At 36.7% G+C, this 12,832-nt stretch overlaps 1 protein-coding gene across 1 annotated transcript in view; it reads left to right on the plus strand.

Moving 5' to 3' along the window:
- The window catches only part of CD109 (CD109 molecule), a 73,889-nt gene that overhangs the window by 18,973 nt on the left and 42,084 nt on the right, over positions 1–12,832 (plus strand). The window contains exons 4-8 of the mRNA XM_027745580.2: positions 1,612–1,842; positions 1,988–2,113; positions 9,779–9,818; positions 10,443–10,527; positions 11,722–11,818. Coding sequence (XP_027601381.1) covers positions 1,612–1,842; positions 1,988–2,113; positions 9,779–9,818; positions 10,443–10,527; positions 11,722–11,818 — 579 coding nt within the window. The remainder of the gene's footprint in view (positions 1–1,611; positions 1,843–1,987; positions 2,114–9,778; positions 9,819–10,442; positions 10,528–11,721; positions 11,819–12,832) is intronic.

Here is a 12,832-nt window from a genome sequence, read left to right on the forward strand (position 1 = left end):
ATTTTAAAGGGGGAATATCTTCTTCCTGTGTCATCATGTGCCTGTTCATGGGTAAAAACAGCCTGTTTATTTTTCCCCTTCCTGATTTTTCCTGGTTTGTTTTTAAAAACAGAAAGTCAACAGAAAGGGATGGAATTATAGTTGATTCCTCTTTATAGGTAAATACAAACAGAAGAAAATGTATTTGATACAGATGTTTGCATCTACCTCATTTGCCACCCTGTGACATTTTCCCTTGTTTGTGAATTCCTGTTACCTCACTGTGCACTGTTAAAACAAACTTTGACAGCACTACAGCTTTTCTTTATAGGACTTGGTAGAATACTTCTGATGTGATGTGCCTGGTGAGTTTACAGCTGTAATTTTCATTACACTGTAGAAGCACTGCTTCAGTTCCATATGTTATGCTGAAAAATGCAAGCCTGTCTGCTTTAGTTCTGTTAACTCCAGAGGTTTTACTTCATATTTACTGTTGTAATTCCAAGCAGAAGCATGTGACTCTTTAAGCTTTTCAGCAGGGCTGTTTCTTGGAATGAGCTGTGTGCTGTGTTAAAACCGTTTTCCTTCTTCAAAGAGACATTCTGGCAGTACAGAAGCCAGCACCTGGTCTGGAATGTCCCTGGGGTCATTGATTGTCTGTGAAGAGACTACTCAGATGAAATTTCCGTGTGCTGCAGCATCTCTGCTTCCAGTCTTTCAATCCCTGTGACTGGGATTCCTCTCAGCTAATTTCGGGATGTGAAGTTACGCACCTGAATTATGAGCTCTAGATTTCCTCTGTCCACTGGAAAGACACAGAGAGAGAGGGAGAAACCTGTACATGATTACTCTAATCTTACATGGTATAAATTTCTTTGCCAGTGATATCTGTCTCTTTTCTGCCAGCACTGAAGGAGCCCTGAGTGTCTATCCCAAATAAGTTAACCATATAAAATGACTCTTCCTTTATTTCTTAATATTTTGGGAAGAATAATTATTTTTCTTTCTAGATGAGTCACAGTGTGTGCTATAATTTTGAAACATTAAACTGAGATGAGACAAATGTTTCTATTGAAAAGCAGTACCTCACCTCATAAGATACTCTGTATTTGAGTTTCCTACCCCATAGAACATAAAGCTAAAGATTGTAAAAAAAGAAGTGCAAGGTTCTCTTACTGTCCTGCTCATTTTGCTTACACATACCTTCTTCAGATCTTTTATTTTTAGAAGATTTGTTACAAAAAAGTGATGAAGTCAGAAAAATATTAGCCCCTTATATCAAATCCTAGAAATTTCTAAATAACTGTGAAAAGAAAAGAAAGAGCACAATGTGTGTGTGTGTGAGTCTATGAATTGTATGAGAATACATGGATACTTACATTGTTGAAAACCTGATTACTACTGAAAATTAGATGCAAATCTGTTGAAAAGATGCCTCTGATGACACATTTTCAGGTAATTGTTGAAATAACACTTTAAAGTCCTGAAAAAAATCCCCTTTCACTTTTTGAGAATTTACATAAGTTGACAAGTTCAGGTATGTATTAGATCTTTATATCAAATGTTTTTTAAATAATAATATCTTCAAGAATATTTTTGATGGTTAACAGAAAGTCACTATTTTATTTTAAGCTGCCTTTGAACAGTGCTTCTGGGAATTATGAATTACTGGTGGAAGGCCGTGCCGATGGCCGGCACATCTTCTCTAACCGTACCAGCTTGATGTACATGTCAAAGAGCATCTCCGTATTCATCCAGACTGATAAATCTATGTACAAACCAGGACAAGATGTGCTGTTTCGGATTGTTACTGTGTATCCTGATCTAAAACCTTACAAAGTGCCTCTGAATATATATATCCGAGTAAGTATCCACAGGAATACAGTCATAAATTGGCCTGTGTCATATGTTCCAAATTTATGTGATAAATAAAGATGATATTTATTGCTACCTAAATCTTGCTAGCAGGACCACTTGCATTTACAACGTAGCTTGACTTTTCTCCTAGGACCCTCGGAAGAAGTTGATTCAGCAGTGGTTGATGGAGGAAGGTGATTTGGGTGTACTTTCCAAAAAATTTCAGTTATCAATGAACCCTCCCCTAGGAGACTGGTCCATAGAGGTGGAAGTGAACGTGAGTATTAACATTGCCAAGTCACACAGATATTTATTTCTTTTGGCAGATGTGAATAAAATTGTGTTTACTTTACTGAAACCAGTTACTAACATGGACCATGAGATGCAGAAATCCTTCCCTTATGACAAATATCATGCAAGATGCTATGCAAAGATATTATGCAAACCTCACAATATTTTCAGTAGTGTATGGTTTTGTAAGGAAGGATACAAAAACCCCCAAACATGTTTTATCCCGAAGTCTGTGTTTTGTTTCTAAAATAAAAATGCTATTAAAAATGTGAGGGGGTTTTAATATTAACATGCAAGAAAGACCTTATGGAGAACTGTGTGAGGAGTTTTTTTGGGGGTTGTATTTTTTTTTTTACTGAAATCCTCTTATGTTTATTTTGCAAGCAAATACAAAGAAATTCAGGGGCGTTTCATCAATTTGCAATGACTAATGAGTTACTGAGGAAAAAATAACTATGTAAAATAGAAAGGATGTCTAGTAATGCACAACTATTCCAGTAAAAAAAAATGGAACAATCTGCGTTGCATTTTGCTATTGGTAGTAGTTCTCTCAGTTCAGTCCTTTAAGCTGTACACTCCTCATAGACCATGGAAAATGTTGCAAAAATAGCCAGAGATTCGACTGTTCAAAACTCTGTGTGTCAAGTTTATTCAATCTGCTTTTAAATGCTGTAATTTCGGAACTGCATTTCCGACTTGGCTTGCAGTGGCTGTTCAGGGACATTTAGCAAGTACAAACAGGACTGCTTAATGTTCCATAATGAAGGAGATGATGGGGTAGAAAGCAGAAAAACTCATGTGATCATTTATTACTTGGGAGTAATGTTTACCACTACCGGTTATATACTTGATAGATTTCTATAGGCTGAAGTATGTGAGGGTGGTGCTCAAGTGAGTGTCAGGACTGGATTTTTCAAAAGTGTTCTCATGTGGGTGTGGAGTTGTTGCTGTTGTCTGTGGTGGGAAAAATGTATTAAGTTGTTCCTGCCCTAATCTGTGTACTCTGCCACCCCTTCTCATCTCCAGACTTCAGTAGCTTCTCAGTCATGCTGAGGCAACTGTAATCAGGATGGAATCTAAAGTACGATGGGGAAGTGACCACATTGAAAAGCATCTGTGTGTTTTTCTTTGCCTAGACCAGACTGGTTCACTGCTCTGGTTGACAACCATCCCCACTCACAGCTACATAGGTGCTTTTCAGCTGGTGGGGAAGTGTGGCTCAGACATGGGAACAAAGCCTGGTGACAGTGGTGTGCTACTTACCAGGTGAAAGGGTGTTTATGAAATGTTGCTTGGGCTTTCTGCAGAGGCTTGAGTAATCCTGAAGTCAGGAGATCATTGATGAAGGAACTGCAGCAGCTGTTTTCAGGATCTGAATGAGTGCTGCTCCGTCCTGAAACAAAAACAGAAAGAAAAAAATGAAGTTGTAAAGTTGAAAGAAAAATGCCTTGTAGATTCAACTCGGCTAGTGAAACAACTGTGAGAAAAGACAAGTGAAGTGAAATCTTAGTAGATGATAGTTGATGGTATTCTAAATTTTAGCCATTTAGTACTATTGCAGAGGTTAATGATCCTGGAAAACATGTCAGGGTGGGAATGTCTCTCAAGTCATGAGGAAGAAGGAGAGAGTAAATAGGGAACGTTTTGTTCACAGTCTCTTTCAACACATAGCTCAAGGGCATCAGGTAAAGGAGGTAAAGAGCGATTTCAAAATAACTAAAACAGCATAACTGAACTGCAGAACACAGTGGGTATTGTGAATACTGAGAATTCAAGTGGGATTGAAAAATGTCTGGACACATTCATAGTACACTCCATTGAGAACGGATAACTAGAAACCCCTGAGGTGTCAGGTCAAGACAGAGTGTCACTGCTGGCTATCCTCATTGATGCAGTTGCCTGCCTAGGTGTTGAACCTTGCTGCAAAAGACTGGACATTGGCTCTCATATTAGATCTATCAGGCTACAACCTTTCCTAGGTTGTCTGTATCATATTTTCATCTAATTTTCCCTACTATTAAATTTTTAAAATTTAGGGTTTTAACATAAGAGTTTTGGGGTACTTAATAGAGCTCTACATGCTTCAGCAACATGAAGAATATCCAGGGTCATGGATAATGCTCATCACTCTAGGATGTCTTTCTCTGTTTACCACTGTTATAAAAAACAATTCAAGGTGAAAGTCCTGCAAAGTGTTTTTGGTACATATATTAAAGTGGTCTTTTGGGAAAATACAATCTTGGGCAGAAGAGAAGTGGAATTCTTTTTTTTCATTGACAGAGGATATGGTTAATACTTAAGAAACACTGTGTTTAATAAGTGGGGGAAAAAAAGGAACTAGCAGATAGCTATCAGTATAAATGAAAGTCTGAACTCTTGCATGTATGTAGGAAATGTAAAGATCTCAAGGAAAACTTAATGGTTAATAATAAAAGTATGAAAGAGTTTTTAAAGCTTGCTAGAAACAAAAGGAATTCCAGCAGTCGCGTAGCCTGGTAACATGAGGAAACAGTAACTGTGTGGCAAAGGGGAAAACTTTTAGTAGGGATGATGGTTTTTAGTAGTTAAGCGAGTCTCACTGTGGGCAGTTCTGAAAAGACCATCAGAAGATGAACATTCTTAACAGAAAAGAGTGAGGTAACATGGGAAACTATAGACTTGTCATCTGTTATGAGAAAAACAATGACAAAGGTGACTTGGGATTCCATTGATTAAAAATTATGTTATTTAAGGCTAGTATGGAATTGGTTAATAAGGTAGATTTAATGACTTAACAGATTTCTGAAAAGGCTTTTCACTGTACGAAGTCTTAACGAAAAACAGTGGTGTATATACAGTCTGTCAAAGAAGGATGGATTGATTTTTGTGCAATTGACAATCACCCAAGGTGTTTCTAATATAAACTGATGCTCTCCCTGGAGCCAGGGAAGACAGCTCCATGGTAGGAGAGACTGCAGAAGTCCGCTCTGTTGACTGTATATCAGAGGATCAAATGAATCAACAGATTTATTGATTACAGTCTGAGAGTGCTGTTACGGGTTTTAAAGGCTTTTTAATCTAGTGGAGAAAGGCATAATGTGAACCAACTAATAGAAGTTGAAGCCAGACAAATTCTCTTTGGCATATATATGTCTTTCATTGATAAAGTACTTATTCACTGGAACAAACGAAAAAGTGGGAGTGAGCGTTTTTCTGTTACTTGATGCATCTTTGTGTAAGATGCATTTTAAATGCAGATTGCTGGAGTAGCTGAACACAAAGGAACAAAACCTGGGATAAAAGAAGATCAGGCTAAATGGTTCCTTTAGACACCAAACTCTTTGAATTGAAAATTAAAATAGAGAAGAAAAAGAAGAGTATATTATAATAAAAAAAAAGAAAAAGAAATTTTAGGCTTTGGGGTACAGAAAAACGTGGCTATCCTTACAGTGCTTATCCTTTGAGAATAAAGCAGCAGCTCCAAGCCCGACACATAGATAGTCATGTTTACCTTCAGGCCATTTTTGTTCACACCTTCTCTGCTTTAATTTTCAAATTCAATGTTGAATGTAATGACAAAACAATATGCATTATTTCTGTAGCATGTACCTACACAGTATCTTAAGCTGGATAAGGCTGTCATATGCAAAATATATTAAGTGACTATTTCAATATTCACACTATTACGTTAGGTCTGCTTAGTGTGTTGTCTCACAGACTGTTTTTTGCCTGATAGCACGACAACCATTGAATTAATGAAACCTGAAAGAAACTTTGCAGAATAAAGGAAAAGAACTTTTCTGATGGGAAACTCTACTTGGTTCTCTTGGTTACTATGCCCTGAAATACAAGATCATATGGGATGGGATTCAGTTTGAGGTTTAAGCTGTGTGGATGTCTCTATGGTGGTGATGTGGTAAAGATTTAATTGATGTTTAGTGAAAGCTAGTGCATGACTTGATCACTCCTAGTGGATATTTCTGGCTATTGTCTGGATATTCCTTGCTGTTCTACAGCAATTTGGCTGTCAGAGGAAGGTACAGTTTTCTACAGTGTTATATATAAAGTTGCATTATATATATATATTCACCAATCTCTTCCTGATAACAGAGATCACTGAGAAATTGGATTTACTGCTAAGGAATATTTAGTATGTGTCTGGAGTTTTTAATAGATTGTCTACCTATCTGTAACTAGTACTGCTAGCTCTGAGTCTGCATGGCACTCAGTGCAGCTTATGGATGTATTCAGGGCTTTAGAAACATCTTCAGATGGCATAACCAGACTGATCTCTGTATGACTTACTATCTTGATGCCGTGACCTGAACTTTCTAGCTAAATAGCCAGCTGTCCAGCCTTTCTTTCTCAGATTTCTCTCTTGTCTTTTGAGAGTATTGTTAAGTGAGCAACATTTCCCTTCTAGTGGTTACACATCAGTTTCCAAGTGTACTGAGTTTTGATTCTTGGAAGTGTTGCCTCTGAATACTGTTTTAAATCAGGTTTTGGCTGCTTGCTGCCGTTAAACATCCTGTAGTACTTTTTTTTTCAATAAGAGTTCAGGTGTTAGTACAGCTGTTCCAGGAAAACTCAAGACAAGAGTAATTACAGTCTGGTTCCCAAGTCTCCACCTTGTATTTTAGTTGGATATCTTATATTTCCTGTTATGAAGCCTTTCTCTGAAAGGCTTTTAGTTGCTGGGTTTTAGTAGCATGCACCTCCAACCAGAAGTTGTTGCTAGTTAAATGGCATTTTGTAATCTAATTTATGGAAGTTGTTATTTATAAATTGATGATCAAATATTGAAGAGTAGTAATGTTTCAGGTGCAATGAGGGCTTTCTAAAATATTTTAAGAGTTAATTGTTTTTAAAGCTTCAGCTATTAAGCAACATTCAAAATCAACTGGGAATGATTATATACTTTACACTTTGAATTTTTTTGACTTTTGATGTTTTATGTCTGTTACAGTGTATCCACTATGAATTCTGTTATGTTTTACTGCTAGGTCGGTAACAGATTTCACAATTGATCCATCAAGTTTGATGTTCTGTATAGAATTGCTTAAAAAAAGTGTCACCTTCCTTCCAAATCAGGCTGTACATAAAACCTTTGGCATTGGCTGTGGTGTATTCAGTAGTTTGCAAATGCACACTGATTCAATCAGGATCTGATAGTGTGAGTACTGGTGACACTGGAGACTGTGATGTTGGATTTGAACAGAATTTTATTTTGGGGTTTGTTTCCTACATCTGAGAATAAAACATGGAAGTGATCACAAAATGCTTCTGTTACTTCTGTCTAGACAGAAATCTGTTTTATTTAGCTGCAAAGCCAGAGTGAAGGAGTGCTCCTAACATGGCCTGTGAGATGATGGGGTAGCCTCTGGAATGCAGCTGGTGCTAGTACTTACCTTTTCCAGGGCCCTTGGACCACACCCAGAGTCTTTCCCGGTGCTCTAACTTGTGATGCACCTCAATGTCAGAAACAAATAAGGAAACGGACCCAGGACAGATTAATTTCAGGGACTTTTGGTTGCCAAAGAAGAAAAAATCTGCAGGGAACGGTTCGTGTGACCTCACTTGTTGGATCAGACCCCAATCACTTAAAACAGGACTGGTTCATCACAACAGAGCAAAATCTGGACTGTAGTTGTTAAGGATTCTTAGATGTCAGGATCCACAGCACCTAAGGCTCAATTGCAGAAAGGCTCCATCATCCTCACTATCCCACAATACTTATATGGATCTCTTTTTGGTACTATTTTCTTACTCTGGCTAATGGGCACAGAATGCAATAGGTGTTTTGCAGTTTAGGAAATGATGACAGAGCAAAATGTTATTAGTCTGGAAGGGTGAGTATGTTTAAGAAGCAAGAGAAGGCATGGAAGGCAAAACCTGTACTAGAATAAAGCAGCTTTGGAAACAAGTGGAATAGGCATGGTGGTGTTTTTCTACCTTAAAAAAACCTGCTTAAAATCTCTTTTGGGTGGTATATAAAACTAACTGCTTGCCTCAAAAGCCACTATTCTTGGAAACTGGTTTAACAACTTCCCATTCAATATATTTGAACAATATTTGCAGAGAGACAACCCTGCCCTGATGAACTAAAGTGATAAAGTGGTTGAAATGATGTTACTTGTCTTGCTCCAAACTAGCTGGCTGAAAAGTGTGTTAGTGGCTTGGTATTCAGATCATCAAGATGACTAGTAGGGTCTTTTCCTTTCCCTGAACTGTGAAGCATGATTTCTGTCACAAAGCTTGTTATTTTAGAGAAGGTACAGATAGGAGTGCTAGTCTCACTGTAATCTCTGTTTTCTACTACTTAAGAATTCTCCTAGTTCTTAGTTGTTTGTTTGTTGTTGTTGTTGTTTTACTTTAAGATAATGTGAAAAAAAATTTCATTTTCAAGGGAGATGCTTTTTCATCCTGCCCTCTAAGGTAATGTTCTGGTCATTGCTTAATTGGTAAGAGTGACATATATACCTAACATTGGAAATAAAAGATACACAGAGAACGAGATGTGAGATAAATTTGCTACAGATCATTTTCCTAAGATACATATTCCTAAGACTACCTTATAGTAATTTGATTGTGGACTGCATGTCAATGCTGTAGCATTTCTAAGTGTTGTGATTTGCACAAATGTTGTGAAAATAGCGGATTCTGCATATATATTTTCAAACCTAGGAATATTAATATGGCATTTATTTTTGGTGATCAGTAACTTAATCATGGAATTGGCAGCAATCTGATTTTTACTTTGATAGAAGTATTTTGGTAGGAAAATTGTAAATAGAGATGTATAAACGACTTGGTCTGAAATGCTAAAAAATTAAGAAAATTGCTAAAAATTAAACAGTTTGGAAAGTCATTGATCAGGTTTCCAGCTAAGGTCCTGGTCCTACTGTTTTTAGCACAGCAGCTCTCTTGCCACAGACACTTGTTCCTGTCTGACATATCTTGATGCCACCTGGCAATTGGTTATTCCCTTCTGAGGAAAATCAGGAAATAAGTGAAAAAAAAATAGAAAAATAGGAAAATAGAACGCAATAACAATGTTTTATATCGTTTTTTGGTTTTTTTCCCATTGATTTTAACTAACAAATAAATAAGACAGGAAGATACAACACAAAATATCTCCACCAAAGTAAATATGAGTGTACACTGTAGCTACCTTTTATCTGTCTTTTGAGTAAATGTGGAACTATAAGATTAACATGCTTTTGAAATGGTCTTGTCCACTAGATACGCACTGTAGGAACTTCTCATTTGTAGAAGTTATTTTTAAACGAGCTAGTAAAGATACTGCTGGTAGATCGGTCATGGTTTATCCTGATGACTGTGGCTGCTTATGCTAGATAATTTTATGTTAGCTGGCTCAGGTATTCTGGCTTTTTATACAGAAACCAGCCATATGTAGATGTCTGCAGATTGAAAACTCCACAAGCTTTTCATTTTATATACTTACAATCTGCTTCATGTGAATTCTGTGTCCTTCTCTTGTGCAAATACATACTACTGGTTCCTACAGGAGCTGATAGTGGTTGAACCATGATTTAAAATCACACTAAGTCAGAAATTGTAGTTTAACTTGAATATGGGTGGGATTTGGCCAAGAAGGTATGTTAAACTTACTAATCTAATTATAATTTTCTCATATGAATTTTTTCAATAGGGTCAAGTTCATTATCAAAGATTTAAAGTGATGGAATATGGTAAGTGTTATTTAAGGGCATTTAGTAGTGACCAAAATTGTCAGTGATTCTCCATTAATTTATACTAGCTTAACTTGGCTAGCAGGAACCCTTTACTCACAGAAAGTTTAATTTCCACATGTCTTGCTTTTCTGAGACTGACAAAAAGATGCTGTCTTATCAGCTCCCTGTTTATATTTGATAGTTTTAATGACCTTCTACTGTAGTGTCTGGATGTCATGCAGTCTTAAAAATGCTTATCTTAAGCCTGTGGGATGCAGTTATTGTCCATGTTTTTCCAGGATCATGCAGGCAATGTGTTCATCCCAAAATATCTGTATAATATCTGATTGTGGAGTTTGCTGATGATTCTGTAAAGACTGAGTAAACTAAAAGTTTTGTATTTCAGTTTTACAAGCTTATATGCAGGCGGCTTTTATGATGCTTGTTCTCTTTTTAACAAAAAATCTTAGTCTGGGGCATGCATAGGGTTGGGTTAAAAATATATCTTACCTTATATACTCCTTAGGAAACTATAGTAGTAGTCTTTATCAAATTACATGTTCTACCCTTATTACTTAAAAAAACCTAATATTCCTTCTGTGAATTTAACACTTTTTGTTTGTTTGTTTGTTTTTTTTCCAGTTTTACCAAAATTTGATGTCATGATAACAACACCATTATACTACTCTCTGAGAGATGAAGATGTAACTGGTGTTGTCACTGCCAAGTAAGTAAATCATTGATACTGTTGTAATGCTTACTCTTAAGAAAATTATTGTGGGTCTCTAAGTGTCAAAGTAAAAGCTTATATTTAGAATGCTAAAAAAGCCCTATCTACTCAAAATTAGTTGGCTAACATCCATTTCTAGTTACTGGATTTTGTTGTGTAACAAGGTTTGACAGATCTTAAGACTTTTAGTAAGTTCTTCTGATCTGGTAAACATACTTCTAGACTATAGCCTACACATTTGCAGCTACTTTATTTTAAATTTTTTTTTTTAAGTTTTCTGATTATAATGTATATTTTGAGGCTTTTTTTCTTTTGTCCTTATGGTTCTTTTATGGTCTCTCCAACTTAACATGTCAAGGTCTGTATGTAGAGTAATTATATTCTATTAGAGTACTTGGAAAATTAGGCAAACTTCTATGGACATCCTTCTTGATCCAATATATCAACGTTGTAGGTTTCTCCTACCTATCAAAATACCTATACCTTTAAATGGGTGAAGAATTAAAAGCTCTTGAGAAATTCAGGAGAGGATTCAGTGAAGACTATTGTATAAATAATATTTTATTTTTTAATTTGAGCAAATATCTAGAGAGAATTTTAGTATGCAATAATCTCAAATAGAAATTAGTTTTATTTTTGGAAGATGAGAACCAGATGGAGGTACCTGACAGATCCACCCAAGAAGACTGGAAATAAAGGTCTTTCATGGGTTATTTAATGCCATAGAATACGTACCTTCTAAACAAGCACTATTGATAAGTGAAATGCAGAAATGATTGTTTAACAAGCTATTTAAGTCAAAGGTTTGGAGTTCAAGAAAAAACTTCCATCCCTAGAGCCAATACCTTGTGATATTATAAACCATCGGATAAAACAAACTATAAAGGCAGGATTGACAAGGGGCCCTGAGCAACCTGATCTAGTGGGTGGCAAAAACTTGCTTCCAGTTAATATAGTTAATTTTTCTACATTGTACAACCCATAGTGATTGTAATAGGCTTATAGAGCTTGTGTGCAGGTTTTGGACTTCCAGCTTTAGTGTTGATAAACTGGTCTCAGTATTGCAAACCCACGTTTCAAAGTAGAAATGTGTTCTAGCCATGTTTGGGACCAGGGAAAATTATTTTGGTAGAATCTTTTGCTTTGAGAGCTCTTCAGGTGTATTGTTTCTCTTTGACTGGTGTGTTTCAGGTACATGTATGGAAAGCCAGTAAAAGGAACTGTAACAGTCACATGCCTTTCTGTCTCTTACTGGACAAACAAGAGAAATATAACAATAACAATGGAGGTGAGTTGTCCTTAGCAGTTTCTTTAAGCCTGTGTTCTTTTGTGGGTTAAATAATGCCTGGAACCATTTGAGGATGCTGAGTTCAGCTGGCATGGTCTGTGTAGTGACTTGCATGGAGAGTGTTAAACTCTCTTCAATTTCCAGCCTGAAGTGTCAGTGACTGTTCAGACTGCTTTTTGGGAATGATACTTGGCACCTGTGGTCGTTTGACCTTTACCTGGAAGTTATTTTGGAGAGCACTAGTTGGCCTAGGTAGAAAAATTTTCTGGGAGCTACTGTAGCACCATTGGTGCTGGAGGACACAGGCCCAGAAATGCTCCCTGACCCTATGTCTGCCCCTTCACGCTCAGCCGTGTGTTACAAGGCTAGAGTAGAACATGTCAGTTGTCTAGGTGGAGCTCCAGCATGGTGGAAACCAAAGCATTTTGCCTAATAATTGCCTAGTAATGACATTTGATCTACTGCACTAATTAAAAAATTTAAAAGGACATACAGTTTCAAACTGAAGACCTAAAAGAGGTGATAGATGCTTTGCATTCTTTTTACAAAATGAGACATTTTACTTTTGAGATGTGAACTGTGTTTAAAAAAAAAGTTAAATTTCTGCTACATGGTGTACCTGTCACTTTTTGTTTGCTGACTTCAGCAGCTATCTAACTTCAGTGCCTTCAGCAGCACATAGTCTACAGAAGCTCTGAGCTCAGTTACGTTCAGTAGGTTATACCCACCTTGTTGGGTACGTGTACCTACGTGTTCATTGTATTTTTCTATAAAGCATAGGTGCCACTGCTCTAGCTATGTAGAAATGGATAATTCTAGACATTGGGGAAAAAAAAAAGTAACTTTCTCCATAAAGCATTGTTACCTCTAAAAAGGTGGTGAGCTTTACTGGATTTAATAAAAATTGATGCTGAAAGCAAAAAATAAAGATCAGCATTGAGGATTTTCTGGTGTTGACAAAACATTTATGTGAGGAGAGCTACAGGACTTAACCAGAAATAAGCGGCTGTAGAT

This window comes from Pipra filicauda, unplaced genomic scaffold (assembly GCF_003945595.2).
Source record: "Pipra filicauda isolate LSUMZ 115617 unplaced genomic scaffold, ASM394559v2 scaffold425_size644529_pilon, whole genome shotgun sequence".
NCBI classification, from domain to species: domain Eukaryota; kingdom Metazoa; phylum Chordata; class Aves; order Passeriformes; family Pipridae; genus Pipra; species Pipra filicauda.